This window comes from Pelophylax lessonae (assembly GCF_965119305.1).
Source record: "Pelophylax lessonae genome assembly, chromosome: 2".
Lineage (NCBI taxonomy): Eukaryota > Metazoa > Chordata > Amphibia > Anura > Ranidae > Pelophylax > Pelophylax lessonae.
This window is the reverse complement of record NC_138769.1, coordinates 175,030,713-175,047,190: the sequence shown is the minus strand read 5'-3', so window position 1 is coordinate 175,047,190 and position 16,478 is coordinate 175,030,713. Positions and strand designations below refer to the sequence as shown.

Genomic DNA, 16,478 nt, shown 5'->3' with positions numbered 1-16,478 from the left:
GGCACTAGATGGACAACAATGAGACAACCTCCAAAACAGAACGGTTTTACAGGTGGAGGCCACTGAAAGTTTTTTCCCTACACATGTTTTCAGACTGGTTTTCACTAGTTTTGAATTTAGCTAGGGTCTGTGTCAATACTGGTGGCATGAGGTGATACCTGGACCCTATAGAGCTTGCACAGGCAGTCAAACTCCTCCAGGATGGCACATCAATACGTGCCTTTGCCAGAAAGACTCCCACCAGTCTCAAGAGCATGGACGAGATTCCAGGAGACAGGCAGTTACTCTAGGAGAGCTGGACAGGGCCATAGAAGGTCCTTAACCAATCAGCAGGACCGGTATTTGCTGCTTTGTACAAGGAGGAACAGGAAGAGCACTGCTACAGCCCTACAAAATGACCTCCAGCAGGCCACTGGTGTGAATGTCTCTGACCAAAAATCAGAAACAGACTTCATGAGGATGGCCTGAGGGCCCAACATCCTCTAGTGGGCCCTGTGCTCACTGCCCGGCACCGTGGAGCTCAACTGGCATTTGCCATTGAACACCAGAAATGGCAGGTCCACCACCAACCAGAGCCGAAGTGCTGAAGGCCTGTGAGGGAGCACTATAACAGACCATCAGGCTGGCTAGTTATATGTGACCTCTAGGATGCAAACCCCCCTGGATTCCCCAATGGGCCACTGTAGCTGAACCTGCATGTGGCACGGAACTGCATGTGCTATATGGATGCAACTGGGGAAACTTTCAGGATATATATTATCTGGCCTGTCACCCAGAAAGTGACTTGCATATAGTAAAACTGAAGAAACTTAAGATTTCCAGAAGGAAAAGCTCTACTCTGAAACTCAGCAAGAGAGCAGAAAGTCACACACCAGTGATGTCAAATCACATCCAACCTTAGTAAAACCAGACACAGCACACTACAGTCCTGCCTAGGAGGGCCGTTGTACCCAATATGGACTTGATGGGGGCACCAGAAGGGGCTGATCCTGCTGATGGATATATTTAATTTTATTGTCACCTGTCTAATAATGAAATCAAAGAAATCTGACATGAATTTAGTATTTCAACCAAAGTCAATTAGACACAATTTGTAATATAAACACTGGTATTGTTGGTTCTTTTTTAACTCATATGTTTTTGTCCAAAACCTCTATAGAAATGATTTTTATTTACCTAAATCAACTGGTTGGTTTGTAGTGCTGGATGAAATGTTGGATTCAGGTAAAGTTGTATAATGCTTGGTAAAATTAGTCGTTTTGGGATAAGTACTGGAATCAATACTGCGAGATGTTGTAGGCACATTGGTTACTTTTGTGCTCGATGTTCTGTTAAATGATGTAGTAGATCCACTGTTGACAGTTGTTTTAGTGCTGCTGTTAATGATTAAGGTAGATCCACTGGTAGTCGTTCTATTAGAATCAGTAGAGGTTATTGAAACAGATCCAGTTTGCCATACTGTGGTGTTCGCTACATTTTTAATAGTTGTAATAGGTTGACTGTTATTGGTCGTATGTGTAAAATTATTAATGGTTGTACTCGAACCACTGGTAATGGAAACAATGGTGTTACTGTAGCTTGTAGTTTGAAGCCCTTTGGTGGTTCCAGTGCTACCTACATCACAGATATTCGTCCGAGTAAAGCTATGAAAAAACAGAGTGTAGAGAATTAGCATTTTATTAGCAAACAGTATGCAAGATTAATCAGATTATTCCCTTGTAAATTCTTACCTCAGGAGTTTTTATGCAGAACTGAAGTTTGGCTGTGAGAAACAGCGAGTAGGCAGGCTTTTATTGCAGAAGAGAAATGCACTCCAATAAAAAACCTCTGCCTGCTCGTTGTCTTCTCCGGCACTGTAAACTGAGCTTCACATGCACAGCTTAGCTTACAGTGCCTGGCTAGCCTCTGAGTGCCAGAGATATTGTATCCACTTCTGTAATACATAATTAGGTTCATTATAGAAACAAGAATTTTTTTCAAAGATAACAATGACTTTCCAATAACCACCATTACAATATGTTAACATTCACTTTAATGCTTTCCAGATCTCTGAAGGGGTGCCACATAGTCCTCCCAAAAACAAAGCATCTTCCCATGTAATTGAACAGACAAGGAGTCACTGCTCAAGGTGGTGTAATTGCCTGATGACTCACACAGGTGCATGCCCCGGCTCCGTGAAAACTTGATAAAAGAAAAGGAATTGGCAGCACTCCAGATTGGTAATGATTAAGCACACAGTCAGTGTGTGAAACGCGTCTACCTTGTCAAGATTGTCATATTTGGATGTCCAGTCAATAAATCTGGATTTTGACTCAACCTGGAGTGCTGCCAATTCCTTTTCTTTTATCTTCCCATGTAAGACCGCTGGAGGATTATTATGTATTACAGAACTGGATACAATATCTCTGAGGAAGAATGTATTAAACACTTATTTCAAAACCAGTTGGATATCCGCAGTTATTGTACATGTTTGTGGATATATACATCCATCATGGAATATACTCAACAGTAGTTGAGGAATACTACTTCTCAAACAACACTCTAGTACCTCTGAGGTGTCTCTACAAGTGATGCATTGTAATATGTACAATATGTCATTTTCTATGTTTTTAACCTTTATTTATTTTTTGTGAATATAAATATAAATATAATTTTTGATACAGATATATGTAATTGTATAATTGCCCTAAAAATATCACTCCCAGAGGAGAAAAAATCCTTATAAGTTTTTTTGTATACTAATGATAACAAGGGATGTTGGCAAATAGAATACCCTTTATCATCTAGGACAGGGGTAATTAATTAAAATTCAAGGAAGTCCGGTCGCTAAAATTTTCTTTGGGCCGAGGTCCGAATCTGAAGTCTATATGCTATGACTCAGAAAGATGGGCAAAACAAAAAGTGTCCATCAGCGTTTCTCTTAACATAAAATATGTCCATTAGAGTACCCCTTAACATAAAATATGCCCATCAGCGTGCCCCTTAGCATAGAATTTGCCCATCAGCGTGACCCTTAACATAAAATAAGGGGCACGCTGATGGGAACATTTAATGTTAGGAGGCACGCTGATGGGCACATTTTATGTTAGGGGGCACTCTGATGGGCAAAACAAAACGTGTAAATCAGCGTTGCTCTTAACATAAAATATGCCCATCAGCGTGACCCTTAACATAAAATAAGGGGCACGCTGATGGGCACATTTTATGTTAGGGGGCACTCTGATGGACACATTTTTTTTTATGGGGCACTCTAATGAGCACTACAAAATATGCCCATCAATCTGCACACTTTAAAAACCTCTCATCAGCTTTAAGTGCAGCTATAAAATTGGGGACCACATTGCTTTCTCCCCTTGTACTCCACATACCTGGATCCAGTAGCCGAGCCAGGAGCCGCGAGCAGCAACTCGCTGCCCAGCTGAATGGGAGTCGCAGTCAGGAGCAGGGGGCGGGGCGCGTGACATCACGCCCCTACTCGCAGCCCAACAGGACACCGGCTGGGAGTGAGTCGGGAGCCGCAGTAAGGAGGGGGCGTGGTGCACACACAGCACGTCACTGGTTGCTGGGACACCCGCGGTCCCAGCAAACCAATGACTGATAACAGGAGGCGGCCTCGCGGTTCGGGCGGAAGCATCCTGTGGTCCGTCAATGGACCGCGGGCCGCCATTTAGTGACGGCTGATCTAGGATAATCTATGTAAAAGTATCTTTAGGGTGGATGACACACCCCCTCCTCATCCTCATCTAGATGATTGAGGGTAGGCCCATCTGCGGTGATTTTTTTTTTGTATTATTATTGATATAATTTCTCTTTTCTTTTTTCTAATAAAAGGCAAAGAGATTTGACCATAGACTCCTAATAGGGTATCCATGGTATTTAAACATATTATTTCTCTTTTTCTAATTGTGGTTCATTTAATTATTGTTCATTTAAATTTACCCTGTTTTTTTTTTCTCCTTTTCTCTTATTCCTCCCCCCCTCCCCCTTGGTGTTATACAATGGGGGATTTAATGGGAGAGGGATGGGATGAGTTAATGTCCAACATCCATTTGGAACATCATACTAAAGAACAAACTGATTGAAAAAAATGGATTTATCTTTTTTATTCTCCAATCTTACTAAATATTTGGAGAAGAAATCTGCCCTGCACTGGCACATCAAATCCTTTGACAGATATATAAAAGAAGATATTAACCCTATCGGGTTAGGAATCCAAATATTTTCTGAACTTGCCCATGTTTCCAATGACTTGAAGGATTGGGAGGGTCAGCTTAACAATTGTTCGAGGAATTTGATGAGACTACTGCAGGGTGAATACCAACATAGTAAATTGGATGATAAGATGGTTTTATTGTATGCCTAACTTTCCCCACTTAAGACTCACAGTGAGTATATTAATCATGAAAAGAAACTTAAAGAACATATAGAAAAATATGGGAAAGAAAGTACTGGAGGGATAAAAATGCCTTCGGCGAAGGACGACCCTATAGATGGGGTAATTAAAAAAATTTCAAAAAGGAAATCAGGGAAATAAAGGTTATCATAGTGGCCAAAATAATCTAAATGATGAATATTTGTCTGATTCTCATTCTAATTCCTCCTCCTCAGTTTCTTCCCTTCCAGATCGTTCCTTTCGGAAAAGGAAGGGTACTCCATTCAAACGACAAGAGATAGAGAGCAATTTACAACAAGCCAAAAAGCGTACAGAAACGCAATCGAATACATCTGCACAGGTCAAGAAAGGTAGTGGACATAACACCTCCAAATCCACAAACAACTTCTTTGCATATATACATTATTACCTGTTTGGCATAGACAAGAATGGTGTTGAGGAAATGACACATAGTTAGGAGATTAGGAGTCTAATCTCAACCACAGATATTAAATAAAACACTTACCAGACTGTCAATGCTGGTCAACTGCTAGTGACCTGGCTGCCATACTAATCCAACAGCTATATTACCTTATGAGCCATTGGTGTGGCAGAGCAGAAGTTCTGCCTTCACTTTCACAAAATTTGTTGTACACTTGTTTTAGGTCAGTGATGGCAAACCTTGGCACCCCAGATGTTTTGGAACTACATTTCCTATGATGCTCATGCACTCTGTGGTGTAGCTGAGCATCATGGGAAATGGTAGTTCCAAAACATCTGGGGTGTCAAGGTTTGCCATCACTGTTCTAGGTCAATGGCTCAAAATGCTGAATCCAGAAACAGCCAGGCAGCTAGCATTTTCAGATGGAAGTCACCAATGACATTCTGCGTCTTTATTTTCAGTACGTTTACTTTAAGTCTTCATGCATTTGGGACTTCTTGGGAATCTTATTTTCTATATGCAAGTCTGAAAAGCATCAGTCCAACATTAGTTTTGAGCTAAAAGTGTGTTTTCCTACAGTCAGCACTCTCATTAGGATCTGTATACAGCGCTACCAGACTGAATCTAAACAGTTTCAAAGACTTTCAGAAAGCTGATTGTGACGGGAGTCACTTTGGTTGGGGGGCCTGTGGAACCCAGCTTACCTTAGAGAGGTTGGGAAATCCCTGTCACAGGGTGGCCAAGAAAATGATGGACTTAATGGACACAGCATATGGTTTGGATTACTTCAAATGGGACAGTAATAATTATCAACAATATATCTCAAGAACTATGACGATTTAATCCCACTTTACACTGAGACCTATAGCTTGTTGTAGACCGTTGCCATGAAGTCTGTGACTCCTAAATAATCAAAGAAATGCTTTGATGTGTATTCCATGTACTTCAATGTAGGAGATGGACAGACTGATACTGGGGTCTCTTGCCATTGTCTGTATAATAAGGTGTTCTGTTTTTATACTTAGGATAATGTGTAATTTTTTATTTTGTTTTAGTTTTGTTGCCGGCAGTCTTGTCATCACAGCTGGTTTAGGTGCACTGAGTTAATTAGCATGTGAATGATAACCTTGTCTAGATGGGATTAGCCATGAGTCAGCTGTACCTCGTCATCTAACCATTGTGTGATTTTTTGCCTAAATATTCGGGTCATTGTTCATGTAGTTACTGACATACTTCTCAAGTGTATAAAAGTCTGTTTCTTGTTCAATAAAGGAGTTGTTTTTTTCAGATACATACAAGCTAAGTTCAGGCTAGTTTTGTATGTAGGGCGGCTGGAATATATATCTATGTTCAAGACTGTAGGAAGACGTATACTGATGGAAGCCCACAAACACAGTGTGGGTTGAAGGTTCCGTTACACTGATTAATGCAAGTCAAACTTTTTATAAATTCTTAAGCCAACAGGGTGAAAGGAAAAATAACAGATTTCCCCATCCATGTTATACAGCGCAGATGGATCAGGCTGTGTGCCAGCTATTGTATTCTGACTGTTCAGTGTTCTGCTGTTCAGAAGACAATTTTCTGCCTGGCTACTTTTTTCAATATTAAAAGGAAGAAATTGAAGGATGTCAGCCGAGAGGGGCCACCTACGCGGCAAATTTTGGCTGGTTTACCATGCTTATGATGATTATAGAGTACTGCTTGGACCTTGAAGAAAACAACAGAAGAGAAAATTGACAATACTCAATTGTTTTTGTGGCTGGTTCATCAGGAACCAGATAAAATACGCTCAGTGTATCGCCAGCTTTGCTAAAACTCATTTAGATTGGTGTTTATGAGCTGACATTACCTAAAATCTGAGAAGAATATGGACTTTACTATTTCTTACCCCTTTCTGAAAATGCTACTTCTGGACTGCCCTTGGCTTTAAGATTTTGAGACAGACCCAGAACAACCATGCAGATTAAGAGTGTCAAAGGGTGAACTCAGAATCTTAACCTGCTTACTTAATCCAAGCACTGGTGTATTTAGGTTTTGTGCTGCCCTAGGCCCGACTAAACGTGTGCACGCTCTAATTGAAATGTGACCCACCCCTTCCTGTAAAGACCACACCCCTTCCTGTTTATGACCCACCCCAGGGCCGGATTAACATAGGGGCTATTGGAGCTGCAGCACCAGGCCCCTACCATAATATAGGCCCTGGCTGGCCAGATTCTGTCACTGCTATTTTCTGTCACTTGTAAACAGAGCAGCCCTCAGGGTGGACACAGAGAGACAGCTGCCGGGGTACGGATGTGTTATGGACATCACAGAAGTTTGCAGGGCTGATTGGGCGGGAGGTTTGGGAGCTCTGATCCCTCCCAGAGCAGTTTTTGACTGCCTGTTATTGGTAGAGGAGAAACAGGAGGCTTTACTCTTGTCTGAGTTTTGGTATAGCTGATCTATGATTGGCTGAGCTGAGGGCAGTCTGTCACTCTGCTGCTCTTTCCCCCTCCCTCTGAGTCCTCCCCCCTCCTCCCAGCAGACAGCTTCAGTGGAACGTCAGTCTCTCCTCCACATGCAGTAAGTAAATCATGGCAGCTACTGTGTGGGGCTGGGGCTATGTCTTGGCTTTGTGACAGGAAGAACAAGGGTGAGTTTCACAGTAACAGGCTGTTTTATATCAGAACGTGCATCCAGGCAGTGAAGAAGTTACCAAATGTAACTTTATGGGAGGGGAGAGAGAACTTTGTCTGTGGGAGGTTACAGTACCAAATCCATCATATAACTGTAGTTTGATCCTCATGGACTCAGGTGCTGATAACCAATGAGTGCTGCTGCTGGATCCTGTCTAGTCTCCAATTATCTACTATAGCTCACACTACAGTCACAGCAGCACACAGGACAGATAGTCTGCTGCATTCAGAGGAAGCTAAACAACACCTCAGGGTATGCCGTACCTTCAGAGCGCATGTGACAGTGACTCAACTGGCTGCATCCAGGGTACATTTTTCCAAAACAGTGCACATTTAAGAGATACTTATCTTCCCTACAAGTAAGCCTTGTTATACTTACCTATTGGGCTGCCTCAGAGGGGAGAGGGGGGGGGGGGCGAGTACCTCTGGATTACACAGAGCAAGAATCTCCCGCTTACCCTATGGCTGCTGTCATATGAAGTCCCGCATCCTGGACCTGCTCCTCCAATAGACAGCACACTGCTGAAGTCTATCATAGGAGCCGGTCCAGGAGGCAGGATTTCATATGACAGCAGCAACACCGGGTAAGCAGAAGATCCCCGCTCTGTGTAATCCGGCAGCTCTCCTCTCTCTAATCTCCATGCACTGATCAGGCTGCATTGATGGGCACTAATGAGGCTGCATTGATGGGCACTAATGAGGCTGCATTGATGGGCACTAATGAACCTGATCTGATTGGCACTGCTGAGGCTGCATTGGTGGGCACTGCTGAGGCTGCATTGGTGGGCACTGGTGAGGCTGCATTGATGGGCACTGGTGGACCTCTCTCAGCACTCCCCAGCTCCCCTATTAGTGTCCTCCAGTGCTGCTTGCAAAAAGACTGTGGAGGTGAAGCTTCTGGCTGCTAATGATCCCGCTGGGAGGATGCCTGCAGAAGTTCGTTCTGCGGGATATGTTGAGGGAGGTGAGTTGATGGGTAATGCAAGATGTTGAGACTTGTGTGCAGGGGCTTGAGGAAGGGGTTTGAGATAGGGGGAGGTAGGGGGAGGGTCAGTGACAGCAGCGTAGGAGCCCAGTACTAGTGCTGTACAGCTAACTTCAATTGTTCCATGCTTGGCACTGCCAAATGGCCTCTGCAGTGCTGGACCAATAAATTAGGACTCATTCACACCATATACTTTTATACCATCTGCACCCTTCTTCTGCACATACTACCCACCGCCATACACTCCTAGCCCCTCTCCAAAATGTACCACCCACAGTCATACACTCCACACCCCTCTCCTACACATATTACCAACCGCCATACACTCCACACCCCTCTCCTACACATACCACCAACCGCCATACACTCCACACCCCTCTCCTACACATACCACCAACCGCCATACACTCCACACCCCTCTCCTACATGTACCACCAACCGCCATACACTCCACACCCCTCTCCTACTTGTACCAACCACAGCCATACACTCCACACCCCTCTCATACATGTACCACCCACCACCATACACTCCCCACCCCTCTGCTACACGTACCACCCACAGCCATTCACTCCACAACCCTATCCTACACTTACCACCCACCGCTATACATTCCACACCCCTCTCCTACATGTACCACCCACCGCCATACATTCCACACCCCTCTCCTACATGTACCACCCACCGCTATACACTCCACACCCCTCTCCTACATGTACCACCCACAGCCATACACTCCACACCCCTCTCCTACATGTACCACCCACAGCCATACACTCCACACCCCTCTCCTACATGTACCACCCACAGCCATACACTCCACACCCCTCTCCTACATGTACCACCCACAGCCATACACTCCACACCCCTCTCCTACATGTACCACCCACCACCATACACTCCACACCCCTCTCATACATGTACCACCCACCACCATACACTCCCCACCCCTCTGCTACACGTACCACCCACAGCCATTCACTCCACACCCCTCTCCTACATGTACCACCCACAGCCATACACTCCACACCCCTCTCCTACATGTACCACCCACAGCCATACACTCCACACCCCTCTCCTACATGTACCACCCACCGCCATACACTCCACACCCCTCTCCTACATGTACCACCCACAGCCATACACTCCACACCCCTATCCTACACTTACCACCCACCGCTATACATTCCACACCCCTCTCCTACATGTACCACCCACCGCTATACATTCCACACCCCTCTCCTACATGTACCACCCACCGCCATACATTCCACACCCCTCTCCTACATGTACCACCCACCGCTATACACTCCACACCCCTCTCCTACATGTACCACCCACAGCCATACACTCCACACCCCTCTCCTACATGTACCACCCACAGCCATACACTCCACACCCCTCTCCTACATGTACCACCCACCGCCATACACTCCACACCCCTCTCCTACATGTACCACCCACAGCCATACACTCCACACCCCTCTCCTACATGTGCCACCCACCACCATACACTCCACATCCCTCTCCTACATGTACCACCCACCACCATACACTCCACACCCCTCTCCTACACATACCACCCACAGACATACATTCCACACCCCTCTCCTACATGTACCACCCACCGCTATACACTCCACACCCCTCTCCTACATGTACCACCCACAGCCATACACTCCACACCCCTCTCCTACATGTACCACCCACAGCCATACACTCCACACCCCTCTCCTACATGTACCACCCACCACCATACACTCCACACCCCTCTCCTACATGTACCACCCACCGCCATACACTCCACACCCCTCTCCTACATGTACCACCCACAGCCATACACTCCACACCCCTCTCCTACATGTACCACCCACCACCATACACTCCACATCCCTCTCCTACATGTACCACCCACCACCATACACTCCACACCCCTCTCCTACACATACCACCCACAGACATACACTCCACACCTCTCTTCTACATGTACCACCCACCGCCATACACTCCACACCCCTCTCCTACATGTACCACTCACCACGTACACCCTGCACCCCTCTCCTACATGTACCAGAAAGCAACGGGCCGACAGGAAGTGATCTCCCCTGGCCTGACCAGTCCTGCATTCCAAATGCACCACCTGGGCCTGTAGTGGGATTAATAACGGGCACTGCGGGCCATCCTAAGGGAAGCCAGGTATTTAGCTTCTGTAATGTTATGTTAGGTCTGCACAGCTGCGCCCTTCAACCTCACCTCAGGGCGTGCCACTCACGCCCATGAAGGGCTCTTATGGAAGCCTGGGACTTCCATAGCATTGGGCCTGTTCAGCTGCACCCTTTCACCTCAGAGCGCACGCTGATGCACAGCCCTTAAAGCCCACCAAAATCCTCAGCACCAGGCCCATAATTCTCTTAATCCGGCCCTGACCCACCCTATCATCTGTAAACCACAGACCACAACCACAGTCTATCAGTGCCCATCAGCATAGCCTCATCAGTTCCCATAAGTTCAGCCTTATCAGTGCAGCCTTATCAGTGCCCATCAGTGCAGCCTCATTACTGCCCATCAGTGCAGCCACATCAGTGCAGCATATCAGTGTGGCCTCATCAGTGGCCATCAGTACAGCCCCATCAGTAGCCACCAGTTCAGCCTATCAGTGCATCATATCAGTGCCCATCTGTGCTGCCTTATCAATGCAACCCCACCAGTGCAGCTTATCACTGCCACCTCATCAGTGGCCATCAGCGCAGCCTCATCTGTGGCCATCAGTGCAGCCTATTAGTTCCCATCAGTGCAACATATCAGTGCCCATCAGGGCAGCATATCAGTGCAGCCCCATCAGTGAAGCTTATCAGTGCCGCCTCCTTCCCTATAAGTACAGTCTCATCAGTGCCACATGTCAGTGCTGCCTTATCAGTGCAGCCTCATTAGTGCCCATCAGTGCAGCCCCTTCAGTGCAGCTTATCAGTGCCACCTCATCAGTGGCCATCAGTGCAGCTTTATCAGTACCCATTAGTACAGCTGTATGTCACTGGAATAGTAAGATTACTCCTTTCTTTTAAGATATTTGGACTTGTGTTTGCTGCCACTGATTGTAATCATAGGATTATTTCACTTATTTGTATAATGACTAGGAAGTCCAGAGTCATTATACAAATAAGTGAAATAATCAGTGGCAGCAAACACAAGTTCAAATATCCTAAAAGAAAGGAGTACTCTTACTAATCCAGTGACATATTGCAATAGAACATATGGAGGTGAGCAGGTCCAAAATATTATTGCCATCATATACAATAAAAGTGTTAATTGTATATGATGCAATTTAGTATTCTCACTCAAGGACAAGGATGTTTAAAGAAATGGAATTATGTTATGGACATGATGCCTGCCATACCTGGGGGCGGAGGAGGTTAAGCGAAGCATAAGGCTGCAGTGCCACACTTATTAACATTGGCGGCCGTCGGGCCAGTTGTATTAAGTGTGGTTGGCGGCCTGTGGTCTGTCCGAATGTCCTCACCCGATGGTATTATCAATCTGGCAGGTAGCAGTGTGACTACTTTATGGGAGTGCCAGACCTCCTGGACCTTGCCCTCCGGCCCGATTCACCCCATAAGACTGGTACTATACTATAAGTGTAGTGCCAGCCAGCAGGGACCCTTTTCGTGCAGAAGCCGGGAGGAGGCTTTTTTTTTTTTTATTTGCTTTTTTGCTGCCCCCCTGCAAAGTGCCGCCCTAGGCCTGGGCCTTATTGGCCTAGGCCAAGATACATCACTGAATCCAAGTCAGAAAATTAGGAAGTACCAAAGCCACTGAACCACCACGACAGCCAGGTGGTTCAGGTAAGCAGTGCCCATATGTATTAGTCATTTTATCATGGCATTTGATGCAGATGGGTTGCTTCAGGGGAATCCATTTTTAAAATGTTTATGTAGTTAGTTATAAATCCATGCAAATTTCTTGGTAGTTCCCTTAGTTACCTTAAAAAAAAGTTATTAGTGCCATTTCACACACATGATCAGATACACCAAGAGTGAGAATTTGCAGCCAAAAGTTTAAGTACTGTACATTGCTACATTGTCATTATTGTAAACCATAAACAATAATTATATTTTATCCTATCTATACAAAGCTGATTTATTTGTTATATAATCTGCAAGTTGTACAGAAAAAAAATCCAGAAAGTGTTGTGAGACTCACCATTCGGATGACTGATTGCATTTCTCATCACAGCAGCAGTAATCTAAAAATGAAATGTAAAACATTAAGGAAACACTTGTCTATAGCCATAAAGCGATTTAGGATTATTTGGTACGACATGAAGATTTGTGTAACCCATAGTCACCCTATTTTTTCCCTCATCAGATTAAAGCAGCCTAATATCTGGTTGGTTGGTATGAGCCATTGTACACTGTACTGCACTTTGCAACTTCTCAAATAAGCCTGAGATTTTTAATGTTATCCTTACCTGTACCTTAATGTAATTGGCCTACAACTAAATATGTGGTATTGAATATATTCAGGTGTTTGGAGGCGAAATGTTGCTACAGACAATAGAGAGTGTTTTCCCAGTCTGGTCATGTAGTTTCATAAGTCCATAGGCCTTCCACAATGCCCGAGTCTGCACGAAGGAGGAATACAGTGACTGGGATGCATTTTCCTGTCTGAGGCTTTTTTCAGCCGGAATTTAACTCCGTACTGGGACCTCTGGCACAGGAAACAGCATCTCTGCCACAGGTCCTGGATGTAAATGTACTGGTGCTTGAGGATGTGGCTGGGTCAGCAGGGGCTGCTGCCTGCCTGTGTTATCCATCTCAAGTTCCCCCTCTTCAGTCTCCAGTGTAAGCCAACCCTCCCCAACCCCATCAGCCTCGGTTCAAACCAGAGAGACTCCATAGAGACCTGCTCCACCCTTCTGTCTCTTCGTCTGCCCCGCCATGCTGAAATCAGGAGGCTCCAGATGTGAAAGAGGCTTTAGTATGTGAAAGTGAGGGCGGGGGTGTAATGTAAAGGGGGCTTCAGATGTGAATAGTATGCTCCAGATGTGAATGGGGCATTCAGGTGTGATGGGGGATACCCTGATGTGAAGGGGGGGCTCCAGATGTGAATGGAGCTTTTAGGAATAAGAAGAGGGACTCTGATGTGAAGAGGGGGGGGGGGGCTTGATGTGAAGGAGTGCTCTAGATGTGAATGGATGTGAAAAAGGGGGCTCTGATAAAGGGGGCTCTGATAGGGGGGCTTCTCATTTTCACAGTCAGTTGCTATCCACCAAGGCATCTGACCAAAATGTTCCTGGTCTCAGAAGTTGCTGACTGACTATTTTATGAAGATCTTTAGGGTAGGTTGAATAGCAAACGTAATGGAAGTTGGAGTTGTATTTTTTAAATGACTGTGTTGAGTGTTCTTTGTGTTTGTTACTTCACCATGTCCACTTTAAGCCCTTCTCAATGTTAGTGCAATCTGGCCAAATCCACCATTTGGCATCAAAATATTTCTATTTATTTTTTATTTTTTTTTGGAGGGGGGGGGGGGGTAGTAGGAGCTATAGGAAAAGGGTCATGTTGGGAGGTATGGGAGGTATGTAGAGAGGGGAGACAAGAATTGGGGAGGGGGGTGGAAACCCTTCATCTATTTTCTGAGAAAAAAAAAAGCCATACCAATTGCTTCCTGTGAGCCAGGGTTGTGATCGCAGGCAGAGTGCCACCATCCCCTATAGCCTCAAACTATACTACACATGCTTCTTACAGGACATTTGCCTGTCTGTACAACATTTGTTTGCAATAACATGAATGTGGCATGCCTAACAAGCCTAGTGTTTGCAGGCAACTTACAGATTTTTAATGCAACCACCTAGCGATATACTCTATATTACCAAAAGTATTGGGACGCCTGCCTTTACAGGCACATGAACTTTAATGGCATCCCAGTCTTGGTCCATAGGGTTCAATATTGAACTGGCCCACCCTTTGTAGCTATAACAGCTTCAACTCTTCTGGGAAGGCTGTCCACAAGGTTTAGAAAATGTGTCTATGGGAATGTTTGACCACTCTTCCAGAAGCACATTTGTGAGATCAGGCACTGGTGCTGGAAGGGAAGGTCTGGCTTGCAGTATTCTATCTGGTTGAGGTCAGGCTAGTCAAGTTCCTCCACCCCAAACTCGCTCATTCATGTCTTTATGGACCTTGCTTTGTGCACTGGTTCAAATCATTTGGTGGAGAGAGATTATGGTGTGGTGTTTTGTTTTTTAGGGGTTGGGCTTGGCCCCTTAGTTCCAGTGAAGCAAACTCTTAGGGTGTCAGCATACCAAGTCCTGACCTCAATCCAATAGAACACCTTTTGGATGAATTAGAGCGGAGACTGCAAGCCAGGCCTTCTCGTTCACATCAGTGCCTGACCTCACAAATGCACTGCTGGAAGAATGGTCAAACATTCCAATAGACACACTCCTAAACCTTGTGAACAGCCTTCCCAGAAGAGTTGAAGCTGCCTGAAAAGGGTGGGCTATCTCAAAATTAAACCCTACGGCGAAGACTGGGATGCTATTAACCACTTGCCGACCACCCCACGCAGATTTACTGTGGCAGGGCGGCTCGGCTGCGCATAATCAAGTAGACCTACGTGATTATGTGCACGCGGTCGCCGGAGCCGCTCTCCTGCTGTGATTAGACACAGCGGGAGTCAGACGGCGGGAGGAGTGGGCTCGATCGCCGCCGGCCTCTCGCAATTTTCAGAGAAACTGACAGAATAGCCGCTTGCCTTTGTAAACAAATCAGGCGGCTCTTCTGTCAGACAGGCACTGTGAAATCTTGTGAAAACACCGATCTCTGTGTGCCTGTCACAGAGCCCCCTCCCCCCCACAGTTAGCTAGCACATTTACGCATACATTTACCCCTTGATCACCCCCAGTATTAACCCCTTCCCTGCCAGTGTCATTTATACAGTAACAGTGCATGTTATTTAGCACTGGTTTTTGTATTAATGTCACTGGTCGCCAAAAAGTGTCAAAAATGTCAGTTAGGTATCCGATCCGCCGCAATGTCGCAGTCCCGCTAAAAAATTGCTGATCACCGCCATTACTAATAAAAACAAACAAAAACAAAAAAAAGTCCAAAAATCTATCCCATAGTTTGTAAACGCTATAACTTTTGCGCAAGCCAATTAAAATATGCTATTAAGGATTTTCTTTTACCAAAAATATGTAACAGAATACAAATTGGCCTAAACTGATAAAACAAATGTGATTTTTTAATTTTTTTTTATTGGGAATGTTTTGTAGCAGAAAGTAAAAAATATTGTGTTTTTTTTTTCAAAATTGTCGCTCTTTTTTTGTTTATAGTGCAAAATCTAAAAACTGCAGAGGTGATCAAATACCACCAAAAGAAAGCTCTATTTGTGGGAAAAAAGGAAATCAATTGTATTTGGGAACAGCGTCGCAAGACCACGCAATTGTTAGTTAAACTAACGCAGTGCTGAATCGTAAAAAATGGCCTGGTCATTAAGGGGGTAAAACCTTCCTTTAAGTGGTTAAAGTGCATGTGCGTGTAAAGGCAGGCGTTCAAATACTTTTGGTAATATAGTGTATATCAATAACCTGTTCTCTTGTTTTACTTGCTCTTGTGTCTATGGGCCACAAAATATGTAAAGTGATTAGGCAGAATATTTAACAGATTTCAGAAGGAAAGGGGATACCTACCAATCATATTCGTTGCTTGTATGGATAGGTTGAGGTTTTTGTATAACTCCACATTACATATAGCAAAAGAGTCATTAATTAGGATCCTGCATTCACCTTGGCTGGAAGACAAAGAGAAACAAGATAACAAATTTTAAAATAATATAAAAATAAATATGTCAGAGGAAATAAAAAATAATATAAAAAAAATACAGTGGCACATGCTAAACTTTTCAAATTTCTGCTTCATGTTCTGTAAGTGAAAACTGCTCAGTTACTGGACTCTGCCATGATCTATAAAAACCCAAATGAATGCAGCTCTGTATTCCATAATA

At 44.8% G+C, this 16,478-nt stretch overlaps 1 protein-coding gene across 1 annotated transcript in view; it reads right to left on the bottom strand.

Annotated features, from left to right (window-relative positions):
• ADGRG2 (adhesion G protein-coupled receptor G2) overlaps window positions 1-16,205 on the bottom strand; it is a 51,099-nt gene extending 34,894 nt beyond the window's left edge. The window contains exons 1-3 of the mRNA XM_082244372.1: window positions 16,165-16,205; window positions 12,672-12,714; window positions 1,177-1,643 (exon numbers count right to left, since the gene is read on the bottom strand). Coding sequence (XP_082100498.1) covers window positions 1,177-1,643; window positions 12,672-12,714; window positions 16,165-16,171 — 517 coding nt within the window. The 5' untranslated portion in view covers window positions 16,172-16,205. The remainder of the gene's footprint in view (window positions 1-1,176; window positions 1,644-12,671; window positions 12,715-16,164) is intronic.
• Window positions 16,206-16,478: the final 273 nt, after the last annotated feature.